Below are 27,897 nucleotides of genomic sequence, written 5' to 3'. Positions count from 1 at the left end.
TTTCCAACCGGCAGACCAAACGGGGAGCAGGGCGGTTCGTATCGAACCGAAATAGGTGAAGATTCCTCTTAATTTTTGGTGTCGGCTGGATGCCGGACTGAAACTGCCGCACCGCCGACGGCCGGCCGGCCGGCCGATCGTTATCAAAATTTGGGTCCGCCGTGCGGCAGAAAAAAACTGTTAATTTGCGCGGCCTCACGAAGAACGAACGATATGGCTTTCCGAGATCTGCTGAAGGAAGAAGCAAGAAGCCAGCAGCAAAAAAGCAACCGCTTTCCGGACGGGAAGAATTCATTGAATAAATAAGCGATGTTTATCGTGGTGCCGGAGCGAAGGATCGGACTCACTTACATGATGCTTCAGCATCATCAGCCGTGCAGTCCGACAAGTGCCGGCCGCGGCCGGGACTGATCGAGTCGTGAAATATGTTGTTTATTTTCTGCTTTTCGGAACTCTCGTCGGAGCTACAAATTGTCGATGGTACCTCGACGCGGTAAATTAAACATGCAAATTTGATTGGATTTATATTTTTTTTTGGTTCGTTCGATCTACAAGTGGGCGACCTGAAACGTGTGAGAATTCGGGCCAAACGGAATGACGAAGCAATATGGTTGTTTCGCTTTCAACACCTGGTAAGAGATCGTTGGACAGTTATGTTATTGCACTTTAAAAGATGATTGGTGCTCCTCATGGGAAACGAGTGAATTGATGGGTTTTCCCGGGGAAATCATTCGCCGATGGCGGATACAATTGACAGCAATGCTGTCAAGTGACGAACTTGGTCATTTATTTCAGTGACAGGAAAATAATTAGAGAAAAACTTGAAAAAGACACCAACAAAGTGTCGAAACGTCGGGAAAACATCAAACTTCAGTCTTGATAAATTTCTCCGAAGACTGCACTGCCGAATATTAACAGTTACATTAGAGAAAAATACGAAAATGACACAAAATAATGAGTAGTGTAATAAAAAAACTTTAGCCTGGGTTTACATTCAGGCCCCTCATTTTGCGCTTCCTTCATGCGGAATTCTATATTTACCCTCTGAAACCTCTTGACGAATAGCTTCAGCAGATGTCTTCTTTTCTCTACCGTAGATCAGTTTGATGTCCCGAAAGTAAAGCAGCTATCGATTTTTGGTATACTGTGCCGGTTTTGTCAGTGTTTGTTTTGAACTCAGCAAAGAAGAACGAAAACTGAAAGGTATTCGTCGAAGAAGTAGAAGTACCTATGCAATCACTTTCGAGAGGCAAAGTCGTACCTCGACTCGAAACCAACTGGGAATCAAACCCTCTATGATAATAATCAATAACAGTCGCGATAAAAAGCCACCTCAGTTATTATATTAACTCAGACAACAGTTTATCACGAATAATGAGCGCGACGGCTTCTTACTGCGTTAAACTGTCGTCGCGGTTAGAAAACTGGTTTAAATATTTAAAGATAAATTCTGGTCAATAACTTTGCACTCCATTTTTTCATTGCTTTCAAATGTCCCATAAACTTGTTTAGAATATTAAAATACACATTTTCTCTGAAGACTGATTATCACTAGGATGCATATTCAATAAGTTATGAAATATTTAAAAAAAAATCCACACAGTTATTTTTTTCTCAATTTTGAGTCACTTCGGGCAAACCAAATCACTGTTAGAGGAAAGTACTGCATTTTATCTACAAAAAGAAAACAAAAACTTCCATCAACTGCACTCCAAAGCAACGCCGGAAAAAAGTACCTTTGCAGTCACCTTATCGGCTGAGTTGTACCTCGGGCCCAATTGGGAGGCTAAGTCCTCGATGATTACGGTTAATAATAAATGCAATAAAAAGTTGCTCTAGTTCTTAAGAACTCCAGTAACAGTTTACTGCGAATAATAAGCACGACGACACGCGTACTACAGTAAACTGTCGTCGCGGTTAGAAAACTGATTCCGTGCAACACAACAGAGGATGTAAATTTATCCGATTGTTTTTCAGTTGTTAAATGCTTCGCCGAATTGGATGAATTTTGTTTGGTTATTTAAACGCCCAAAGCCTAGTCTTTGAGTGTGATTTCTCACTGTGTTTCATACATGACTTCAGTTGCGAATAAATTCTCACAGCATATCGTTCTAATCGGTTAAAAGGAGAAGATGGTCGCGCAACTCTCCATGACGGTTTACTTTCAGGACATCAATTTGGTCTAGGTGGTCAATCGAAACAGATATTCCCTGACCTGTTGGAATGAGGCGACTCCGTCACTTTTGACGTAGAACTACGTCTTGTCTACCTCGCAAGGTGTCAATCTAAAATTTAGTTTCAGGAAAGCGTCACGAAAGATTGAAAGATTTGATGGTTTTCAAATTGGACTGTTTGACTGTTGGGAAGTCCGACTCTTTGACACTCGGAATATTGGACAGTCCGACCGTTGGACACTCCGAATCTTGGAATCTCCAACTTTTGGATAATCTCACTCCTGGACACTCCCTCCGACTTTTGGACTCTGGCCATTTTTAAACGTCGCACTGTGGGATGAAACCCAAATCTAGGTGGACAAAAGTAATTACGCTAAAACCGTTAGTCCTGGGTATATAGTATGTTCGGAGTAAATTTGTTATTTTAACTTCCGAATTTTTTGGTGTATATGACATTAGGGTGACCATCATAGTAAGCGAGTGCAAAATATAAACTTTTTTATGGCTTAAGTTAGCTGAATAAAATGTTCAGCAAAGTTAAAGAACATTAAATTCTAAGTAACTTTGCTGCAGAAGTTAAAGTTTTATCTCTTATGATTGATGAGCTGCAGTTATTTAAAGTTTTTTGGTCGGGGTGGACCTAAAAAATTCGTTTTTTCTTTATATCTTCTTTCGTGTTTATTTCTGACAAATCATGCCTTCTGAGCACTTTCACACGCATGGAAAACGCACATTTTGTTTGAAGAAATCAAGTTGCTAACTCCTTCGGTTCCGAAGCTACAAGCATTTTTTCAAAAAAATATGGTTTTTTCAAATGTCAATAACGTAAAAACTGCTCAAAAGCGGCAAATCAAATTTTGTATAAATGTTTATGTTTAGGCCAATATATTGCCTCCGAAATTAATTGAGATCACATCGGTCCAGGTCGGCCCTTTTTTGCCCTATTGAATAATGAAGTAAAAATTACCGGTTTACTTATCAAAATTACAATTTTTACGTAAATAGAATGGATTAAAAAAACGAAAATAAGTCTAAATGCTTGTTTTTGTCTTAATTATCTGTATTCAGCTTATGAAAGCGGCTCTGGTTTTTTTTTTCGAGTTGAAAAACCTTTTATTTTAGGAGATGTGAATGCTGTAACATTAATTAACTGTGGTTGCCGAAAATATAACAGTAATTCTCGTTAAAACAGGGCTTTTTTTCCTGTATGGACTCATCACTGCGACCAGTAACGTTTGATCTATTGTGATATCGCCCGAGTGTTTGCTGTATAACCCGCACTGCATTTATTTTTGCTATAATCGCTATTGATTGAGCGATATGCTTATTGAATTTTTTTTATGCGTGCTTGTGTGTAATTTGGTACCATTCCTTCAATGCTTTACTCTACTTTACGCACCTCGTTCCACATGACAGCGCGCCGTCCCCAATTATAGTTATCCCTGGCGTAGCAAACCAGTGCATTTTTACTATAAGGGTCTCATTTTTTGCACTGTCAATAGGCCATATCGGGATAATATAGAACTCAGCATGAAGGAAGTGTGATGAGGGGCCTGAGAATAAACCCATGCTAAAGTCACTTTGACATCGAATGGCCTGATTCTACTAAGATTCGAACCCATGACCATTCGCTTGTCAAAGCAGACTCGGTAACCCTGCGGCTACAGAGCCCCCCACAGGGCTACTTGGTATTCAAATATTGAAACTTTTGTACTTGATGGTTGAAAATTGTTAAAAAATGTGAATTACACTTTAAGTACCTCGAAACAGTGGACCCCTCGGTCGTCAAGGCACAAAATTTTGATGCATGCCTCCACTGTAGCTGATTCCAAGACTAACTCTCTGATATTACCAATTGGGAAGATGTCAGAAGAGGCACCGGAAGCAATTAACAAGATATATAGGCAAGTTAGAGAAAGACATACACGAAAGTTCTCGAGAGATAACAACTATTGATTTAGTGAGTATGATGCTACAGTACTCAGATTTGTTAATAGCAAACATTAGAGATATTCCAGTTTTCAAGAAACTTAAATCGCCTTGAGAAGTTATACTTGATTAAGATAAATACAAACATTTAGACTTATTTTCGCTTTTTTAATCCATTCTATTTACGTAAAAATTATAATTTTGGTAAGTAAAACGGTAATTTTTACTTCAATATTCAATACGGTCTAGCAAAAAAGGGCCGACCTGGACCGATATGATCTAGATCGATTTCGGAGGCCAATATATTACTAAACATCTATACAAAATTTGATTTGCTGCTTTTGAGCTGTTTTTTACGTTATTGACATTTGAAAAAACCATATTTTTTGAAAAAAATGCCTGTAGCTTCGGAACCGAAGGAGATAGCAACTTGATTTCTTCAAATAAAATGTGCGTTTTCCATGCCTGTGAAAGTGCTCAGAAGGCATGATTTGTCAGAAATAAACACGAAAGAAGATATAAAGAAAAAACGAATTTTTTAGGTCCACCCCCACCAAAAAATTTAAATAGCTCCAGCCCATCAACTATAAGAGATAGAATTTTCATTTCTTTCGCAAAGTTACTTAAAATTTAATGTTCTTTAACTTTGCTGAACATTTTGTTCAGCTAACTTAAGCTATAAAAAAGTTTATATTTTGCACTCGCTTATTATGATGGTCACCCTAATGTCACCCTAATACACCAAAAAATGCGGTTGAAATAACAAATTTACTCCGAACATACTATATACCTAGGACTAACGGTTTTAGCGTAATTACTTTTGTCCACCTAGATTTGGGTTTCATCCCACGGTGCGTCGCCTGCTTGGGCCCGTCTTAGAAGCTAGGTGGTTAATTCCAGTACAAGTGTGGCAAGACCGAGAATTTGGGAGCAGGAAAATAGAGAAGCGAGAACCAGAAAAGAGTAAAAATGGGCCACAAAAAGAATAAAATTAAGAGGTGAAAGAAAGGGAAGATAGTAGAGATAAAACGGGAAAAACAGAAAAGTAACAAAAGCAGGATCGGAAAAATAGAAAAAGGTCAAAACGAGCGGGCCTAAAAATGAAGTAAAATGAAAAAAGAGGCGGCGTCGGAACAGAGGAAAATCAGGACTTAGCAAAAGGGCGGAAAACGGGACAGGAAAAGAAGAGATAAGAAACAGAGAAAAAGGGAATCTCTCTAGAAGACAAACGAGACAACAAAGAAAGGATAAAAAGAAGAAAGATGGAACAAACAATGGAAAAATGGAACAGAAAAAAATAAACGAAAAACCGGTAAAGCGGACTAAAGAAAAGGGTAAAACGGGAGATAAAAAAAATGGAAAACCAGATGGGAATGTGAAAAAGAGCCAGAGACAGAAAAAAACGAACAACTTAGCATCAAAAAAAGGAAAAAAAATACAACAAACATGGGGCAGAAAAAAAGGAAAACGAGAGAAAAGAGAAAAAAGGGAACGAAAGTGAGAGAGAATATCACGAAAACAGTACAGAATAACACAAGAACTTCGAATCTGAATGTCGGTGAAGCTATTTGTGATGTAAAACTATAAAAAAACACACAAACATACATTGAGCATTACAAGTGATATATTCTTTACCAAAAAAACGTAGCCTATATTTCTCCTGACTACAGAGTTAAGCTAGCAGTTTATTCTATAACATCGAAGATATCCTTACGAAAACTCTCGCGGTACCGCCTAACCGTACAGCCTGGTGGCAACCATTTGGCGGCGCTGGTGAGCCGCGATTTGCCGTATAAATTTAAAAACTGTAAATTCGGAAAGTTTGCCGCCATTTCTTTGGTCACTTTCAGTTGGCAGTTTTCCAACGTCAACTGCCGGAGGCCGGCGATGGCCGGTAAGCGTCTTGCCGATAGTCGCTTTTCATGCAGAATAAGCGTACGAAGATTGGCGAGTCCAGCCAGCAGCCCAGGTAGAGCTTCCGTGTTGCAATGCAGAATCTCCAGAGTGCTCAGCTGCGGGAAACCGACGCGGACGCTTCTCGTTCCCGGTACACTAATGGAGCAGCCAAATTTTAAATAGTGCACATTGGGGAAGATGCTTTGCATAGAGCTGCGGAAATGCGACTCCTCTAGTTTGTCGATTTCGAGAATCTCAACGTTGGGTAAAACATCGTTCTCCATGAATGATTCCTTAATATAGGGCAAAGAAAGAACCTGTAGCGAAAATGCGTTAAGTGGCGAAACGTTCGAAATTCAAAGTTCTAAATGATTTACCTTAAGATGCGGTAGGCTAGCCAATGATCGTATTGTTGTAGTGTGCGGCCGGAGACGCAATTTGACCAACTGCGGGCAGAACTTGCATAGTTTTTCCAAGCCCTTTCGAAAAACACAACCGAAAATCAGATCAACAGCTTTAAGCTTAGTTGCTTTTGTACATTCGCTAAATAGATCAATGTGTTCGTTTAAAAAATCTACTTTCAAATGCTCCAGTGGTAATGTTCGAATTACCCGCGGAAGATTATGAAGGTCGCTCCTGGCTTGAAGCCTGCGCAGTTTCGGAGCTAGACGAATGACGTTAATCTTTGACGTGCATACGATTGCTAGTTCCTTCAAATTCTCTAGGACCGGTAACAGATCGTCCGGCACGGGCCGACTAGAGTCGAGTTTGAGTTTCCTAACAAGCGGACATGCCGCAAGCAACCTTAACGTTAGAAAGTTTGTTGAAGCATCGTAACAGGCAAACTCTTCCAGCGACGAGCTTGGCTTCTCCAACGACGTCAGCAGTTTTTCGATATACATTTCACTCACAGGGAAACTAGGCTGACAATGTACGTGAATGTTTCGGTAGCAACGTGAGATTGCCGGTGGATTTGTCACGGTGGATTTGTTGATTTTATACTTGAGTCTGATACGGCCCAAATAGCTGTGGTCAAAAGCCACGCCATTCCACCGTCGACATACCTCGGTAAGCACTAACCGATCTGTCAGGCGTGGTATAAAACCAAAGATATGCTGCAGAAGTTCGGCCGGCAGATCGTCGATATGGAGTTGGCGAGAAGCCATAACGTTTCTTTCGAGTTGTAATTGCTGGAACTAACCACTTTTGTTTTGTATTTCCTTACACTGAACAGAACAGAAAACAGTAGTAGCCTGCGGTTTTGCACCGCATGGTCAGGTAAAAACAGTTACCTAGCATAACTGTCTACCCTGCGGTACTACCTGGATTAGTTTTGACTAGAGTGCCTGCGAACAGAGTGACGACACTGTCAAAATTAGAATGTGCAGTCGGAAGAGCAGTTTTTAGGTAAAATTTGAAGTGACGGTGACTACCTGGTACAAAGCGAATGCGCCTTTCTACTCAGGGTTGCCAGACTTTTGTTTAAACTTTCGTTTTAAAAACAATAAGAAAGCGAAATTATGATTAAATCTTGAAAAAAAAAAAATTAGTGCTGGTATTGTTTGTTCATTTTGCTGTAGAGTGTACTGTCTGTTTTCCACTATCCTCAGTTTCTCTGCACCCAAATGTGTGATTACTCCTTAGTATATTCGTTTTATAGGTATCGTCCTCGAGTGTATTCGCAGAAAAATTAGTACTTTTTTGAATTAAACCATTTCATGACAATTGACTTTTTTGTGTTAGGAAATATGGACATAGTTTCTTCGGCAAAGTTGTAAATATCGTAAAAACAAGCAACTTGTCTGAAGAAATAAAATTTCTATCTTTATCGAGTGCTGAACTATAAGGCATATTCTTTTAAACTTCTTTTAAAATTGGTTTTTCATCCTTAGCTTTTGTTAGTTACATTTTACAAGAATATAATGTTCTAAGAAATTATCGAAGCTCTCAAAATACACGTTTTTGCAGAAGACCGCAAATCTCTTGGACCTTTACTTGCTGAGTTATCGCATATTCTAGCTTTAAATTTCCATAGCATCACGAGCCCATGGGGTAAAATGGGGCAAGCGGATTTATGAAATCAGCGCTTCATCCTAAAGCTTAAATCGAGTACTATAAACTTGTATGGGTTCCGCTTGGCCCCAATAACCCAAATGAGAGTACGGCTGGCATAGGTTTTATGTGTTTCGCGTTCGCTAAATGCTCGATACACGTCCATTTTTTTGTGTTAGTAGATAGCCATATGATTTCTTCGGCAAAGTTATGGAAAATATAAAGGTTAACAACTTTGCTAAAGAAATGACATTTCTATTCCTAGCGAGTGCAGAGCTATGGAGCATTTTCCTTGGAAATTCTTTAGAAATTAGTTTTTCATATTTAGCGTATGTTGGTTGCATTTTACAAGAATATATGGTTTTAGGTGATTGTTGAAGGACTCAGAATACACGTTTTGACAGAAGAATGCAAACCTCTAGGACCTTTCCTTACAAAGTTATCGCTTTTTGCTCGTGAAGTTAAGGAAAAATAAAGCTTAAATAAACGATAACTTTGCAAAGAAACGTCCTAGAGTTTTGCAACCTTCTGCAAAAACATGTGTTTTGAGTCTTTTATTAATCCGCCTGTTTTCCACTATCCGCAGTCTTTCGATAATCCGCCATCTTTGGATTTCTAAATGGCGTCTAATTTTGATTTTTTTACAGAGTTTGAAAATCTGAGCAGGAGGATTGTGCTCATGAACCCTCCCGTAGCACTGATAAGCATAACTTTTACCGGCAGCTTAACTACTTTTGCATACTCTACGTACGGCCGAAAGTCGATATATGCAGGAATCACAACCGACAGCGAAGCGGATGCGAGGTAGAAGCGGCACTTCGATGAAGAGCACTCGAATGGTGACGCAGCAAGCTGCTGAAGTGGTAATGAAATCGACGGAGACTGTCAACAACGAGATCCAACGCAAAACTGGTAGGTTAAGGGACGACGAAACCGTCCACAAGGACGGGCTGCTGCTGTTGCTTCTTCTACAAGAAGGGTGCCCTGATTTGGGATTTGATTTGAGAACTAGTTTGATTTGGTGCTGATTTTGGCCCTGATTTTGAACACATTTTGCATTTGAATTGGGACTACATTTCAGAACTAGTTTGGGACATGATTTGGGATTTATTTCGGTCCTGATTTGGAACGTATTTTGGTCCTAATTTGGGACGACATTAGGACCCAGTTTGGGACATAATTTGAAATTTATTTTGACCTTGATTTGGGACATATTTCGGTCCTGATTTGAGACTACATTCGAGGCCTGGTATGGATCATACTTGGGGACTTATTTTGGCCCTGATTTGGGACTTATTTCGGTCTTGATTTGGAACATATTTTGGATCTGATTTAGGACTACATTTTAGACCTAGTTGGGGACATATTTGGGACTTGTTTTGGCTCTGCTTCGGAACATATTTTGGCCCTGATTTGGGACTAGATTTCAAAACTAGCTTGAAACATGATTTGGGACTAATTTGGGTCCTAATTAGGATCAAATCTTGGATCTAATTTGGGACTACATTTAGGGCCCAGTTTGAGACATGATTTGGGATTTATTTCGGTCCTGATTTGGAACGTATTTTGGTCCTGATTTGGGACTAGATCGGAAAACTAGCTTGGGACTTGATTTAGGACATATTTCGGTCCTGATTTGGGAATACCCAGTTTGGGACATAATTTGAAATTTATTTTGACCTTGATTTGGGACATATTTCTGTCCTGATTTGAGACTACATTCGAGGCCTAGTATGGAACATGCTTTGGGACTTATTTCAGTCCTGATTTGGGACTTATTTCGGTCTTGATTTGGAACATATTTTGGATTTGATTTAGGACTACATTTCAGGCCTAGTTGAAGTCATATTTGGGACTTATTTTGGTCCTGCTTTGAGACATATTTTGGCCCTGATTTGGGCCTAGATTTGTGAACTAATTTGGGACAGGCTTTGGGACTTATTTCAACCTGGATTTACGACTTATTATGATCCTGATTTGGGACTTGTTTCGGTACTGAATAGGGACATATTTTGGCCCTGATTTGTGACTAGAGTTCAAAACTAGCTTGAAACATGATTTGGGATTAATTTGGGTCTTAATTTGGAACATATCTTGGATCTAATTTGGGACTACATTTAGGGCCCAGTTTGAGACATGATTTGGGATTTATTTCGGTCCTGATTTGGAACGTATTTTGGTCCTAATTTGGGACTAGATCGGAAAACAAGCTTGGGACATGACTTGGGACTTACTTCGGTCCTGATTTGGGACTACATTAGGACCCAGTTTGGGACATGATTTGACATTTATTTTGACCTTGAATTGGGACTTATTTCTGTCCTGATTTGAGACTATATTCGAGGCCTTGTTTGGAACATGCTTTGGAACTTATTTTGGCCCTGATTTGGGACTAGATTTGAAAACTAGCTTGGGACATGATTTGGGACTAAGTTGGACCATATCTTGGATCTGATTTGAGACTACATTTAGGGCCCAGTTTGGGACATGATTTGGGATTTATTTTGGCCCTGATTTGGGATTAGACTGGAGAATTAGTTTGGCACATGATTTGAGACTTACTTCAACATTGATTTACGATTTATTTTGGCTCTGATTTGTGACTTATTTCGGTCCTAAAAATATGGAACATATTTTGGAATTTAAAACTATTTTTGAAGCCTAGTTTGGAACATATTTTGGCCCTGATTGGGGACAAGATTTGTGATCTAATTTGGGACATGATTTGGGGCTAATTTCAACCTTGATTTACGATTTATATTGGTCCTGTTTTGGAACACATTTTGGCTTTGGTTTGACCATAGATTTGAGATCTAGTTTGGGACATGATTGGGACTTGTTTTGGTTCTGAATTGACACTTTTTGTACCCTGATTTGCGACTTATATTCAATGTTGCTAATCGAGCGAGAAGCAAATGATGCCAACTTCTACGCGAGCCAGTGCAGAATGGGTAAAAACGAGCTCGTAATGCCAACAATTAGAAGCCGCTGGTTTGGAATCTTATACAATACCTAAAAAGCAAAGCAAAGCAAAGCCTAGGTGCTACATTCCGTTATCGAAACTTGACCTTCTGTTTTTATACGACAGACTTCACAGCCAGCTGTTAGAGTGCAGGACAATTGCAGGGCCAGTTGCTACGATCCTATTGAACCCAACAGCCGCTCCCAGCCGAGATTCGAACATACGAGGACTGGCTTATTGGGCCAGCATCATACCTCGAGACCAACTGGGAAGCTTACACAATACCTATTCTTATGTAAAATAATGCAGGAAATCGATTGGTGATGGTTTCATCCTGTGCAGACTTCGGGAAGTGGTCCATTTTGCCCTATTGTCCCCAAAAATCATGTTAAAAGCTTATTAAACAGTATAAAAACTTTTTTGCCGCCCGTGAAACGAACTCAAATAGCTTCCAAATGTTGTCAAAACATCAGAAGAATCAAAACCCATCCATTCCATTTTGTGTGAAATGCAGGTATAGTGCATTTGGCCCAATTCACTCCTAAATACATAGTAAAACCTAATTAGAGCGATTAAAACTAATTCAAAGACAGGGGAATAAACCCGAATAGTACCAATTTACTCTAAAGACATCAGGAGAGTTGATTGTCATCGATTTAGTGCCGTTTTGCCTGATTCTCTCCTAGATCTACAAAAACACATTAATTTTCTATTGTGTAGAGAAATTATAATTTTTCAAGGATGGTGTCTTTGGAGAAGTTTATCAATAAAATACAGTGCATCTTTTCAAACAATCCAGGTGATCTTTTATTTATTTATCAGGGTGATACAAACTTTTGTTTTTTTCGAATACGCCCAAAAAAAATTTTTTCTTCAGAAAAAATATAAAACACACTACAATGAGCAACTCTGCTGAATATAGTAACTATCTATCTTTTGCTAGTTACGAGATATAATGATTTATTTAAAAAGTACACTTAAAAATCAATTCTGCACAATAACTCCGCATCCAATTAATTTATTGCTTTCAATTGTTCTCCAAAGTTATTCAGTATGATAAAATACACATTTTTTGAAAACTGTTTTTACCCTTGAGTTAGTTTTAATCGCTTTTAATTAGGTTATCTATATATATGGGGGTGAATTTGGCAAAATGGACTATTATTCTTGCATTTCGCACAGTATGGAATGGACGAAATTTGATTCTTCTGTTGTTTTGACAAAATTTGGAAGCACTTTGAGTTCGTTTCACGGGCGGCAAATAAGTTTTTATACCGTTTAATTAGCGTTTCTCATGATTTTTGGGGAAAATAGGGCGAAATGGACCACTTCCCGAAGTATGCGCAGGATTAAACCATCACCAATCGATTTCCTGCAGTTTTTCACATAGAAATAGCTATCTTGCAAGATTTCAAACCAGCGGCTTCTAATTCTTGGGATTACGAGCTCGTTTTTGCCCATTGTGCAGTGTGAGAAGCATAACATTCAACGCTTACTCCACTAACGCAAGCCTACGACAAACAACCGATGTTGCATGGTGCATTCTTTCTGCTACTGATACAACCGCGTGCACACAATGCCGTGCTGCGCTGTCAATAGCTCGCGAGCGTGAGTAGGATGTACGGTTGAAGAATTTGCTTTACTTCTTCTTTTCTTCTTCACCTTACACCTTCGGTTCACACCTCGCGTAAGAGCTAAAATGCTTAAACTATCGTGGCGTCAAAGCCTAATCAACACCACCTAGAAAATATTCTCTCCAACGCTGTTCCGAAGTTTATCATGTAAATATCACGAGTGTAACGTATATCGATTTCAAGACAGCGTACGATAGAGTTAATCGGAAGAAGATAGGCCAAATCATGTACGGGAAGGAGGACATCATTCTTTTCAGTTGATCAATACTAAAATTCTCAAGTCCTTTCAAATCACGCAGAGGATTGAGACAAAGCGGTTCGTGCATAGCTTTGAACATCACCCTTGCGAGAATATGAATATGGATAACGATCCGAAGACATATTCAATCTGAAAACATTGACTAGTTGTCAGGTCGTAAGACACTCAGTTGGTGCTGTACAAAGCAATGATTAGATTGACTGTCTTCTGTGAGCGGGAGAGGACCTAAAATTCGTTCAATGACCACCCGAGAGCCCTGGGAATTTGTAAATACACGGTAGACGGGACACAACGCAAGGATATTGTTCGATAATCCGTTCCGCCTTCTTCTGTTTTATCGCTCCCACATGACGCAAAAATAATTTCTCCATCACTAACTTACTTTGCATGGTACGACCTCTTCGACCGGGCCTATCTTCGCAGGGATTTTTATTTTTCTACGCATATAAACATGCTGGGATCGAATAACCTAGTTCATCTCTAGCAGAACGAACGGCTTTAATGAGCCATAAACTTATCAGAAAACGATAAAATTTAATTAGAGCCACTGCTCTAATCCACTATTCCTTTTTTCATTCGCACCAAATAGACAGGAAATTGGCCCCAAACGAAACCGCCATAGGCGGCAAGTAGCAGCCGTTTATGTAAATTCGGGATGCCCCCAGCCAACGGCCCGCGGAGTAAACTTGCAACTTTCGGCAGATATCTAAGTATCTCCCACACGGTTTAGAATTCGCGGAAAGCTTCATTAAACCTAATCAAATTCGCGCAACCCATTAGCCAGATTAGGTCAGATTAAAAGCAGCCAAAACCGGCAGCTTTGTTTTTTTCTTCTTCCTCGATCAGTGATCTTTGCGCTTTCGCGCAAAGTTGGGAAAAATGGAAAGGTCAAGAAAGAAAGAGACTAATCTGGATGGTTTCTTAGAAAAGTTAGTTTAAGCTAATGGGATGAGTTTAGAGTAATGTGTGTCCTTTTTTGTTTTCCAAAAAAAAAAAACGATGACCAACAGCAAAAGGTTTTTTCCAAGTGATTAGAATAGCTTTTTCACCGTCAATTTATCTTGTTGAAAACAAATTATAGCATTTGGCAGTTGACAAAAACTGACATTAAAACAACTAGGGGAATGTCGTCGTGGTTGGGCCATCTTAACAAAGGTCTAAATACAAAGGTCGAAATACGAAGACCTTTGTTAAATTTCCAAAGTTTCTTTTGAAATGAGATTTGTGGACCAAAAGAGGGCCCAACCACGACGACATTCCCCTACTTATATATGCTACTCATTCATTTTCGTATACAAAACTATGTTTACGGTAAAATGTCGGTTAGTATTGGTGCAGCATACGTTTTCCATGCGTTACTGTGATCGTGCGTTCATTGCATCTGTCAAAAACCAGTGTTTTCAATTTGTTTGCAACCGCAGCGGAGTGTTTTGCCATGCTTTTCTTCGGTTAAGTTGGTTTCTAAGAAAATACCTGATCAGACAGTTAAAAACTGCCAAAAACGAGTGTTTTGAGCGAGAAATGATAGAAGAATGGTTAAAGTTATTCGGAAGGAAGGTATAAACGTGCGCTCAGCACACTGAGAAATCTTTTCATATTGTTTTTATGTGTCCCACACGTTGATTTTTGCAAAAATGTACGCAATTAATGGACGAAAAAAAATGAAACACATCGAAAAACTGAAAAAATGCGACAAAAATACACCGAAATGATGAATGAAAAACTGCACAAAAGTCAGTCAAAAAAGATGACATAAAGACTTAAAAAAAGAAAGGTGCCGGAACAGCGACAAGAAACGACAAAAAAACATCAAAATACTAATAACTAGCACCGCTGAATATGACAAAGAATAACAACTAAAGCGCTCCTCAAATGTTAGTGAGATTCCGACTAAAACGTTTTAAAGGGCGATAAAAATGACTAAAAGACAACGCAAAACAGGTTGCAAACAATGTGCTTTTAGCACATTTTTCGATGTTCGAAAACAAGGAGATAATGAAAAGCAGTTGAAAATGCGACGAAGTGACAGCAAAAAGAACAACAAAAAGGGTGAAAAGACTACGAAGAAACAGCAAGAATAGAGCAGACTTGAAGAGACGACCAAAGAAAGAACCCAACACAACCCAAAAAAGCTATGAAAATGAATAATAAAAACTGCCAAGTGACGCCGAAAAAACGACGGATGGACGAAGAAAGGTGCGACAAAAAATGCTATCGTCTTTCCGATAAAAGTTAATTAATCCAAATGCCAAAAAGGCGAGAAAAAAGCTTGAAAAAATACGAAGCAAAGACGAAGAGAATGCGATAGAAATACGGCAAGGAGACTTCCGAAAGACAAAAAGTTGAGGAAATTCTAAAACAAGACAGCCAGCAAAGAGACGATGAAAATACGACGTAAACGACGACAATACGATGGAAAAACGGCAAAAAACGAAGAAACAGTTAAAAGACGATATAAACACGGAAAATAGGGACGAAAGGACCACGAAAAGACGACAAAAAAGACAAAAAGACAATGAATAAACAACAAAACTGTGAAGAAAAGACGATATAGATGCCTCAAAAGCTTCAGTAAAGTGATCAAAAATGTCAACATAAACAAAAATAACAAACGAAAAATATAAAAAATAACGAATAATAACGAAAAAGTAACAAACAGACAGTAAAAATACGACAAGAACACCAAAGTAAACATGGTGAAGTGATAACTTCGAGAAGTAAAAACAGCGAAAAAAAAGCACACGAAACAGCGAAGGGACAACGAAGATATTAGAAAAATACAAAGAAAAGATAACAAAGAGGCGGCGAAAAGTCGACAAAAAATGGTAAGAATACGATAGATAAAGGAGGACAAAAGAATGGCGTAAATACACGTCAAAGGGTCGGGAAAAGACGACCAAAAGACAAAGTCAAAAGTCAAAACGCTGTTGAAACTGTGAAAAAAATAGACAATGAAAATACGACGTATATAGGAACTAGGGAGCGTTGAAAAGTCGATGAAAAGGCAACAGAAAGGCAGCCAAAAAACTTTAAAAAAAGCTATGAAGAAACTACGAACAGACAGTGAAAACGACGAAACAACGACGAACGGATGCAGCAAAAAGATTATCGAATTACAAAGAAAATACTACGAAAAAAATACTACGGAAAGACGACAGTGAACTGACAAAAACACCAAAAAGGACTACTGTCCTGAATACGAAAGACGAACTAAAGTATGACATAGGGACGAATGATAGAATGACGAAAATAGGGTAAAAAGGTGCCAAACACGGAATGAAAAATTAGGAAAATACTATGAAAAAGCAACAAAAATGTGAGGAAAAGACAGCAAAAAGAAAGAGGCAGAAAAAATAGCTGAAAACAATGGAAAACAGCGACAAAAATATCGGATAAATAACGAAAATTGATCGGAAACGCGTCAAGAAAGCAGTAAAAACAAGGGTAACAAGAAACGACGAGAAAATGAGAAAAAGGTGACGAAAAAATCATGGAAAAGAAACGAAAAGACGACAAAAAAGACTTTAAAGCAACACAAAAATGGCAAAATCATTAAAAAAGGGTAACAAAAAATGCCTTCAAAAGCAACCAAATCCGCTAAAAACACTTCAGAAAGGTGCCAAAATAACGATAAAACAAACGACAAAAAGTACGCTGATAATGCATAGAAAAGCAACAAAAAGACCATAGAAAAGAGGAGAAAAACGGAAATAAGTTGAAAGCAAGTAGCCGTCGAAAATGCCGGCAAAACGTTGGAAAACACCAATATTAAAGTAACGAAAAATATACGTCGATAACGTAATGGCTGTCTGTTTGGCCAAAAAGACTGCGAAAAGATGACGAGTCGACTACCAACAGCCAATGGGAAGGCGTCAAAAAGGGAGAAGATCGTAAATAATAATGACGAAAAAAACGAAGAATAGAGGAAAAGAACAAATAGAATAAAGCGATGATAATACCATAAAAGACGGTGGAAACATGGCAAGAATGCTGATAGAAAAGCCAACAAAAAATCAAGTTTCTTTTGAAAATGTGGGAAAATTTGCTTGGCAAATTCACAGATGGTTTAGAAGTGGTTCGTCTCTTGCTGTTCCTGGAGAAAAAAAAAACAAAACGAAAGAGCACGGGGAAAACGTAACAAAAATTGGAGACATAGGATGAAGAGGAATAACTCACTATGGAGGTAAGATATAGATGCGTCAAAAGCTTCAGTAAAGTGATCAAAAATGTCAACAAGAACGAAAATATGTAACGAAAATATGACAAGAACACCAAAGTAAACATGATGAGTCAGTGATGACTCAAACAAACATTGATAAGCAAAGACAGCGAAAAAAATCCCACAGAACAGCGAAGGGACAACAAAAACATTAGAAGAATACAAATAAAAGATCGCAAAAAGGCGGTGAAAAGTCGACAAAAAACGATAGAGAAAGGAGAACAAAAGAATGACAAAAGGGCCGCAAAAAATACTTTGAAAGAGCGACAAAAATGCGAGGAAAACATAGCGAAAAGAAGAAGGTGGGAAAAATAACTGAAAATAATGAAAAACAGCGGCTTGTTTGTTTGGGATAAATGATGAAAATTGACCGGAAACATGTCATGAAAGCAATTAAAAAAGTTTTAAAAGGGCAACAACAAACGACGAAACTACGACGAATGGACGAAAAAATCATGGAAAAGAAACGAAAAGACGATAAAGAAGGCTCTAAATTAACACAAAAATGACAAAAATGCTAAAAAATATGACAAAAATTATCTTTAGTTGATTGCTTTTACGCCAAAATATTTCATAAAGATGTCAAAATAACGATAAAAATAAAAATAAAAAAGTTGAAAACAAGTAGGTGTCGGAAACATGATGAAACGATTGCAAAAACAAGAAAAAAGTTGACATTGAAAAAATTGTAAAATTAAAGCAATGGAGAGACGACAAAAAGACTATGAAAAAGTGCCGGAAAGACGGCGAGAAAGCGTTGGAAAACGGCACAGAGTAATGCAAAGTAAAAGAAAACGAAAGTTTAACGAAAAACGAGGAATTTCAATTTAACAGAAGACGAAATAACGTTTTTAACTAAATTGCTGTATGTTTGACCAAAAAGACAGTGAAAAGATGATGACGAATAGAGGAACAAACAAAGACAAAAAGCGATAAAAATGCCAGAAAATGTGACGAAAAGACGGTGAAAACATGGCAATAAAAGCGACAGCATAGCCAAAAAACAACAACAATAAAAAATCAAGTTTCTTATGAAAATGTAGGAAAATTTACCTAGCAAATTCACAGATGGATTACCGATTTAGGTTTAGAAGTGCTGTTCCTGGAGAAAAAATAACGAAAAAGAGCACGGGGTAAAACGAGAAAAAAGCTAGACAAACTGCCCAAGTAGCACACTTTAGGTGCATCTAGTTGAAGCAACCGAATTACGACTTAGTTATATTTTTAGTTATATTTCAGTTACCACAACAACTTTATAACACCCGTGCTAGTAGAGGGGATAAAAAAGAGCAAAAACACGCGAGAGAATATGACGGGAAAACTGGCACAACAAAAAGAAAATCGAAAAAAAATTGTGACACAATGGAAAGGAAAACGGGTCGGCGAAAGAGTAAAAAGTGAACCGAAGAAATCGGGATTAAAAAGAGAAAACGAGGCAAAAATAATCAGACTGGATAGGAAAAGTGGACAGAACCAAAAGCGAAATCGGACAGAAAAGAAGGAAACTCAGGACGTAATAAGAGGGAAGAACGGAATAGACGAAACCAACCATAGAAATAGGAGATAATGAAACACAAAACAAAAAAGCAAGCAGGCAACTTTGGGTCATTTTACCTTTAAATCAAAAATCAAAACAGTTTTAGAGGATATTCAGAGCAACTTTTAAACAGGTTTCAAGTAGTTTTACAGAAGTTTCATATTTTTAGCGCAGTTTGCCAGTTGTTTCGGGATAATTTCAGAAGAGCAGTTTTTAGACAGTAGCCTGAACAAATTCAGAGCAGTTTTAGCATCTGGTTTTAATTGGTTTCAAAGCAACTTTGGAGTAGTTTCAGAGCAGTCTGGAGGGAGTTTCGAAGTAGTTTCTAGGTGAATTTAAACCAGTCAGTGTCAGAATGGCTTTAGAGTAGTTTCATAATTACCTCAAAGTAGTTTCAGAGTAATTCCACTGTAGTGTAAGAGTAATCTCTAGGAAGTTGCAAATAAGTTTTAGAGCAGCAATTGCAGAGCAGTGTTAAGCAGTTTAACAACAGTTCTAGAATATTTTAGTGCGATTTCCATGTTGCCTTTGGAAAGTTTCAGAGCAGTTTTAAGAAGGTTTCAGAGCAGTTTTTAAACAGTAGTTTGTGACCAGTTACAGAATACTGTCTTTGCAGGTTTTGGGTATTTTCAAAAAAGTTTAAAAACGAATTTAGTGCCGTTTAAGAGCAGTATTAGAATATTTTTAATGCAATTTCAAGGCAGTTTCACAACAGTTTCAGGCCATTTTTGGGCAATTTCAAAGCTGTTTCTGAGAACAGTTTTAGAATAATTTTGAAACAGTTTTGGGACAGTTTTTAAACAGTTTCAGAACATGTTGCAGAGTAGTTTAAGAGAAGTTTTGGGGCCATTTTTAAACAGTTTTATAGCGGTTTCGCAAGTAGTATCGGTGCAAGTTAGGACAATTTCAGAGCCGTTCCAAAGCATTTTCTTCAGACCAGAACTGCTTTGTAGGATTGTTTTTTGAACAATTACAAAATGGCTTCTGAGCAGTTTTAAAGTTGTTTCAGAGCAGAGTTGAAACAATTTTCCGGGCATTTTCAGGACAGTTTCTAAGAAGGCAAGTTCCTGAACAAATTCAGAGCAGTTTCAGAGTTATTTCGAAGCATCTGGTTTTAATTGGTTTCAAAGCAACTTTGGAGTAGTTTCAGAGCAGTCTGGAAGGAGTTTCGAGGTAGTTTCTAGGTAGTTTCTAGGTGAATTTAAACCAGTCAGTGTCAGAATGGCTTTAGAGTAGTTTCATAATTACCTCAAAGTAGTTTCAGAGTAATTCCACCGTAGTGTAAGAGTAGTCTCTAGGAAGTTGCAAACAAGTTTTAGAGCAATTGCAGAGCAGTGTTAAGCAGTTTAACAACAGTTCTAGAATATTTGAGTGGGAGTTCCATGTTGCCTTTGGAAAGTTTCAGAGCGGTTTTAAGAAGGTTTCAGAGCAGTTTTTAAACAGTAGTTTGTGACCAGTTACAGAATACTGTCTTTGCAGGTTTTGGGTATTTTCAGAAAAGTTTAAAAACGAATTTAGTGCCGTTTCAGAGCAGTATTAGAATATTTTTAATGCAATTTCAAGGCAGTTTCACAACAGTTTCAGGCCATTTTTGGGCAATTTCAAAGCTGTTTCTGAGAACAGTTCCGGAAGTTTCAGAATAATTTTGAAACAGTTTTGGGACAGTTTTTAAACAGTTTTAGAACATGTTGCAGAGTAGTTTAAGAGAAGTTTTAGGGCCATTTTTAAACAGTTTTATAGCGGTTTCGCAAGTAGTATCGGTGCAAGTTAGAACAATTTCAGAGCAATTTCGGAGCTGTTTCTGAGAACAGTTCCGGAACAGTTTTAGAATAATTTTGAAACAGTTCTGGGAAAGTTTTTTAAACAGTTTCAGAACATGTTGCAGAGCAGTTGCAGAGTAATTTCAGTGTAGTTTCAGGGAAGTTTTAGGGCAAATTTAGGCAAATCGGAGAAATTTAGAACACTTTCAGAGCAGTTTTACAGCACTTTCTTCAAACCAGTATTAAAACAGTTACAAAGTAGCTTCGGGATTTTTTTGAACAATTACAAAATAGCTTTTGAGCAGTTTTAAAGCCGTTGAAGAGTTATTTCAGCGCAGGCTTGAAAGAATTTCCACAGCAGTTTCTGGGAAGACAACAAACGAACAGTTGAGTTATTTCGGAGCATCTGGTTTCAATTGGTTTCAAATCAGCTTCGGAGTAGTTTTAGAGCAGTCTGGAAGGAGTTTCAAAGTAGGTCAGCTCAAAGCAGTAACATAATAGTTTCATAATTGCCTCAGAGTAGTTTCAGAGCTAGCTAAGAATAGTTTCAGAGTAATTCCAGTGTACTGTAAGAGTAGTTGCTAAGAAGTTGCAGACAGGTTTCTAGGAAGTTCAAAGCAGTTTCAGAGCATTTTTAGAGCAACAGTTCTTGAATATTTTTGAGCGATTTGCATGTTGCTTTTGGAAAGTTTTAGGGTAGTTTTATGAAAGTATCAGAGTAGTTTTAAACAGTTTTAGACCATTTTCAGAGTAGTTTCAAAGTAATTTCAGAATGGTTCCTGGAAAGTTTCAGAATTATTTTAGAACAATTTCAGAGCAGATTCAAGGCATTTTTAGACCAATTTTGTAAAATTTTCAGATCAATTTTAGAGCAGTACAATTTGTGCGTAGTTTCGAGGCACTTTAACTTGATTGAAACGAACGACTTCGTAAACAAGTGACGAACCGTTTTTCTTTTGTTCAGCTCTTTAGCTGGAAATCCTTCGGAAGACATTCCGTCCGAGCAGAGTGCAGAGAAGATGTCGTTCAGAAACAATTTATGGCGTTACGAACGCATACCTGCTAATTGGTATCATTTCTTTTAATGGTTTCCATTCATTCCCGCTGCTGTCGGTCATGTTCCCGGTCTCAAGCGGCACAACCCCGTTAACCTGTTATTCAGATGAAGTGATAAGAAATTAAATTACCATTTTTTTTTCCGAGGGCCGATGAAAACCGGCGACACACCGCAATTCTAACACCGTCATGTCATTTTGATTGGTGATTTAACAACCAGTTGGTCAGTTCTAGTCGTCGGGCAGTCAGTCAGTCAGTCAGTCAGCGGACAGGTTTCGATTGTTGACAGTAAACCTAGAGCTTGTGGCACCTTTCAACATCAACAGATGCAAAGTGCAAAAAATAAAATGATGACGAACGGAAAAAGCTGAACAAACGCTGCTAAACTTGCTTGTTTACACCGCTTGCTACTCGCCGTAAACCACGCATAATTTCACTTCCTGCGGCTTCCTGCGATCATCTTTTTTTCTCCTCCTGTCAGTTTCATATACGATACAATGCGGTCGGGTTTGCTCCATCAACAAACAAGTGCCTGTCTGTCAGTCGGCGCGGGAGAAGCAAGTGGACCATTCAAACAGTCTTCACTCTTCGAGTGCTTTACTGCCGCAGGCAGGCAGGCAGCCGAGTTGCTATGGTGACTTGCTAACCTACTAAACGTTGTTGCTGCGACAACAAACCTGCAATGGAATCTTTTGTTTTTTTTTTGTTTGAACAAACATCATCGAACGACCGACAGGTACCGCGCGCCGCGCCGATCAACTCGGAAACCTAACCTAACTGTGTTCTGTTTTTCCTTCTTTTTCCACGCTGCCGTTTGCGACCAAGCGAGATCAACGTGACCGACACCTCCGGGGATGTACGTGTGCGATGTGTTCTAGTTTCGATTTACCCGAACTGATTGCTATTAACATGCTGCCGCTGCTGCCAATTAGCATGTCCGGGGGCTGTCAAATTCTAGTGATGTGGTTAGGTTATGTACGCTTTGCACGCACGCAGTGCTGTAGATAGGTCACACTGAGCGATGTGGAGAAAATGAACAAAAATGTACCAGAATATCGGTTGATTTCGGGAGAAATACTTTTGTGATGCTGCAAGCATTTTCGTTTCCTTACAAACTCGGTATCAAAGGTTCAAAAGGGCGTGACGTTTTTCAAAATGGCGTCTTTCCGGCGTTCTTTTGCGTTTTTTCTTCGTTTTTCTGTCATTTTTTTCGGCCCAAAAGGGCGAAAGATGGAACTTTTTTCCTAGGATCTTTTGCTTTCATTTTGTCATTTATGGTTTTAAGCACTTTTGTTCGTATGAACATCTCCCCAAATCTAAAACTATCAAAAGTTCGTCATTACTTACTATAATGAAAATAAAAAAAATAACTTTTTTGTGTTAGGAAATATAGACATAGTTTCTTCGGCAAAGTTGTAAATATTGTAAAAACAATCAACTTTGCTGAAGAAATGAAATTTCTATCTTTATCGAGTGTTGAACTATAGGGCATATTCTTTCAAACTTCTTTAAAAATTGGTTTTTCAATCTTAGCTTTTGTTAATTGCATTTTACAAGAATACAACGTTCTGGACAATTATCGAAGCTTTCAAAATACACGTTTTTGTAGAAGACCGCAAATCTCTTGGACTCTCACTTGCTGAGTTATCGCATATTCAAGCTTTAAACTTCCATAGCTTCACGAGCCCATGGGGTAAAATGGGGCAAGCGGATCGATGAAATCAGCGGTTCATCTTAACCACCCGAATGAGAGTACTATAAGCATACGTTTTATGTATTTCGCATTCGCGAAAGACTCGATACACGTCCATTTTTTTATGTTCGTAGATAGACACATGGTTTCTTCGGCAAAGTTATGGAAAATATAAAAGTAAATAACTTTGCTAAAGAAATGACATTTCTATTCCTATCGAGTGCAGAGTTATAGATAATTTTCCTTGAAAATTCTTTATAATTAAGTTTTTCATACTTTGCGTATGTTGGTTGCATTTTACAGGAATATATGGTTCTAGGCGATTATTGAAGATCTCAAAATACACGTTTTTGCAGAAAATTGCAAATCTCTAGGACCTTTCCTTACAAAGTTATCGCTTTTGGCTCGTGAAGCTAAGGAGAAATCAAGCTTAAATAAGCGATAACTTTGTAACGAAAGGTCCTAGAGATTTGCAACCGTCCACAAAAACATGGTTTTTGAGTCTTTCAATAATCACCTAGAACTATATCACGGTGCTCCAAATAGCGTTATTATCAAAAAAAATTCTCCATAAAATCCGAGTATACCAGTCGATTTGTATTACTTTCCACCATCTTCAGTCAAAATTTTAAAAAAATCGTAGGCACAGTTTTGGAGAAATGGCCATTTAATGTCAAAAAGGCATAAATCTCGTAGCAAAAGACAAAATACACATACAATTGTGCTTATTTTATCACACAATGATTTGAAATAATCATACTGCTGTCATGATCATAAAAAGAACATAGTAGGCCTTGTTCTGCACTACAACAAAAGTTAATGTAAGATTTATTTTTTTGAGATAGAGTAAGGTGGGGCAAAAGTCCGATTCAAGGATTTATCAGTGCCGATTCCGCATAATTTGACAACATTAATATGGACTTGACATGCTTTGACAGCTTAAAGTCCATCATATACATTTACTACTTACGAATCATAATTGCAGAGTTAAATGGAAATGTTCAATCAGTGCAGTTTGGATGTTTTATTTCGTAATACGGGAAACGCAATATAAACATAGTTGAAGCAGCATTTCACATTACTCAAGCATCTCTTTTGAAAATGCGGTGAGAAAAATTTACAAAATATATTTCTATTTTACATAATTTAATCAAATCCCGCCAAGCACCAAATGGGACAAAAGTGCAATTCAATTAGTGTAGGTATTAGCAAGTGCACTAATTTCATATATTCAAACTTCGAACTTTTGCCTCGCGGTCAACGCACTTTTTCCGTGCTAATTTGGCAAAAGTGCAATTCGGCACCTGATCAGAAAAATGATGAATTTTAATACTATTGCTCCAGATGATTTATTGCTGAATGTGAAGATGTTGAGTTGTTACATCAATATTAAATATAGTTTACTGTTGTGCTTCATTTCATGAAAATTGAAGACAACTTCAAATGTCGCACTTATGCCCCACCTTACTCTAATGGATAATCACGAAGAAAATCGTAGGAAAGTTTTACGAAAAATAAAAATGCCCACTAGCGTGGCAAAAGTTCGTTTGAATCCAATTCATAATTACCAACGCATTATTTACTTGTCCATGAGGGGTTAGTCCCGACGTAGTGGTTAGCATTCACGCCGAGTCCCAACCCCGCAGAAGTCACGAATGACCCAAACTGGTTAAAGTGACTATAATCTAACAAAAAAAACTTGTCCATGAATCGCACTTTTGCTCCGCCCGTGAATCGCATTTTTGCAGTACAAGACGTTTTAAGGGGTTTGATCAAATTATGGAAATAGAAATATATTTTGAGAATTTCTTTCACCGCATTTTTAAAAAAGGTGTTTGAGTGATACGAAACGCTGCTGCAATGTTTCAACAAGCAATAGCCTCCATATCAACAGGAGCCGTATTTGCCATATAACGAAATATTACATCAAAACCGCTCCAAAGTAACATTTACACTTAATTCAGCAATTATGCTTCATAAACAACATATGTTTACGATAAATTCAAGCTATCTCATGAGATAGCTACTGCAGTATTCGACTATTCATACTAATGTTGTCAAATTACGGGCAATCAGCACTGATAAACCATTGAATCACACTTTTGCCCCTCTTTACTCTATACATATTCACAAATATGCAGTTAATTAAAGCAAAATTCATTAATACACGAGAAAAAATTGGAAAACTTTTAGTACTACAATATTTTATGTCTAAAGCTCACTAAAGAAGGCTACAAGTCCTAGCCAAAACGGCTTGTAGCCTTCTTTAGTGAGTGGCAAGTGACTTTACATAATAATTTATTATTATTATTCAAAACTCATTAAGTCATTCATATTTCTTTTATATTGCATGCAGCACATCTCAAAAATATTAAAATACTTCTACCGATATTTGGTACTCTTGTGCGCACTAAACAAGCGTATTTGTATAGCTATGCGTCAATTTTCTTATGATTTATGCTCTTTTCATTTTAAAAGGGCATATCTCCAAAACCGTGCCTACGATTTTTCTTTAATTTCACCCAAATATAGTGGTAAGTGCAACAAATCGGCTGGTGTACTCAGATTTCATGGAGAATTTTTTTTGATAATAACGCTATTTGGAGCACCGTGCTATATACTCTGTAAAATACAACCAACATACGCTAAGTATGAAAAACTTAATTATAAAGAATTTCCAAGGAAAATGCTCTATAACTCTGCACTCGATAGGAATAGAAATGTCATTTCTTTAGCAAAGTTGTTTACTTTTATATTTTCCATAACTTTGCCGAAGAAATCATGTGTCTATCTACGAACACAAAAAAATGGACGTGTATCGAGCGTTTCGCGAACGCGATACACATAAGACGTATGCTTGCCGTACCCTCATTTCGGTGGTTGGGGATAAGCGGAACCCGTATAAGTTTATAGTACTCGACCTAAGCTTTAAGATGAAGCGCTGATTTCATAAATCCGCTTGCCCCATTTTACCCCATGGGCTGCGGTCTGCATTTGCGGTCTTCCACAAAAACGTGTATTTTGAGACTTCGATAATTGCCCAGAACATTGGAATTGGATTTCATAAAAATTATAACAAAACTGAGTACTGGAGCAACGTACTCATTGCTAGTAAGCAGGGTTTCCTGCTCTTTGTGCTCCAATTTTACTTCTTTGACCGCCGTGCGCCGTAAATACATAAAATAATCCTGCGAGTATGGCGGGTGAGGTGCGTTCCAGTCACTGTTCTTCAATTATTATATTAACCGGTATATCAAAGCAACATGTTTCTGAGAAATTTTGCAAAAGAAAATAACAGCCTTCTGTCTAGTTACATCTTCCAGGCAGCTGCTTGAATTTAGAGTCCCACGGTCCAATTGGAAACTATACATAAGTGGTATCACTGCCCTCTGTATAAAAATTAGAGTCGCACTCTCCATCAAGCGGATGAAAGTTGCAGCAAAATTGATAAGATTGAGTCTGCGTGCGGAAAGATGACAGTTTTTCTATGCAATCAATCAGATCATGTATCATAGTTCTCGAATGTCGCTCTGAGCTTTTCGATGCCCTAACATAAATTGTAAATTGGGAAAGACACAACTTTTCCATTTAATTCTTATATTTAATACTCCAAATGATGCATATTTCACCTCCGACTCGCGGGCTTCATAAGTGTGTTTGTTACTGGTTTTGTTCGAAATAGTCTAATAGAGTTGGAGATAAAATACGTATTTGTTAGAATAATAAATGATTAGTAGCATGAAAATAAACAGGGATTATTTCTAATTTCCGTCGTAGTAAGTAAAGCCCCTGTAATTTACTCCAAAAGTTCTTGTACTGATTTGATTCAAACACACTTACCTTCCGATCTGTGCACTTTGAATTCACTAAAAAGCGATTATTAAAGCATTTAATTGAAGTTACGCAACTGATTTTATTTCTTAAATTCGTCGTACCGTTTTAAAATCCGTCCATCAACATTTTTCATCGTCCGAACTAAAAATCAAAACAACGTTTACGAAGCTAGCGCGTTTGTATTTGTGTAGGACGGCATGACAAATGTTGTTTTGCAAAAATTCTGCTGGTAATGCAAGTTACCCGGCTGCAAAATAACGACAATGCACTGCGTGAGTCATTTTCATTTTATGAATGACGGAAATTGAAACGATTTGTCGATATTTTCTTCTTCCTCGCACGAAAAAACGCAGGAAATTTGGATGCTAGGAATTCTTTAATGATAAAAAACATTTAAATAGATCTCAGCTCACTTTGATTGATCGCGTATGATAGTCAACAAACTAAAATATTAGGGAATAACTAATTTTGCGCTGTGTGCATAAAAAACGCTGATATTTTCAATAATACGGGACGGGAATAGGCACTTACGACGAAGCAGCAACATACCCTATATGGGGCGTAAGTCGCTTAGAACACTCTATGCACCTTATTCGTGTCAACTTGGTTCATTCTGTGTCTTATTGTGCCATGCAAGGTGCCGATCGCGTCAAACTTGTGTTCATTTTTTCAGTTTCACCGTGTCGAAAAATTGCAGAGTTACTAGCTTACAATATTTTAAAGTTTGAATGTCAAAATGCTGCCACGTGGGTGTCACAGTGTACAACAAACAATTATTATTGTGCAATGAATGTACCGCAACCATTCGTTGGTTACCGAGGTGAACTGTGTAAAACATCATTCCCTAGATGGTGCCTAGCACAATGTTCTCATGTTTACACTTTCCCTTTGG

At 37.9% G+C, this 27,897-nt stretch overlaps 1 protein-coding gene across 1 annotated transcript in view; it reads right to left on the bottom strand.

Moving 5' to 3' along the window:
- LOC128732346 (uncharacterized) overlaps positions 1-27,897 on the bottom strand; it is a 174,921-nt gene that overhangs the window by 122,417 nt on the left and 24,607 nt on the right. Inside the window, exons 2-3 of the mRNA XM_053825592.1 lie at positions 6,377-7,083; positions 5,818-6,316 (exon numbers count right to left, since the gene is read on the bottom strand). Of these exons, the coding sequence (XP_053681567.1) occupies positions 5,818-6,316; positions 6,377-7,083 (1,206 nt within the window). The remainder of the gene's footprint in view (positions 1-5,817; positions 6,317-6,376; positions 7,084-27,897) is intronic.

The sequence above is a fragment of the Sabethes cyaneus genome, chromosome 1 (genome assembly GCF_943734655.1).
Source record: "Sabethes cyaneus chromosome 1, idSabCyanKW18_F2, whole genome shotgun sequence".
Classification (NCBI taxonomy): domain Eukaryota; kingdom Metazoa; phylum Arthropoda; class Insecta; order Diptera; family Culicidae; genus Sabethes; species Sabethes cyaneus.
This window is presented reverse-complemented; position numbering and strand designations above follow the sequence as displayed.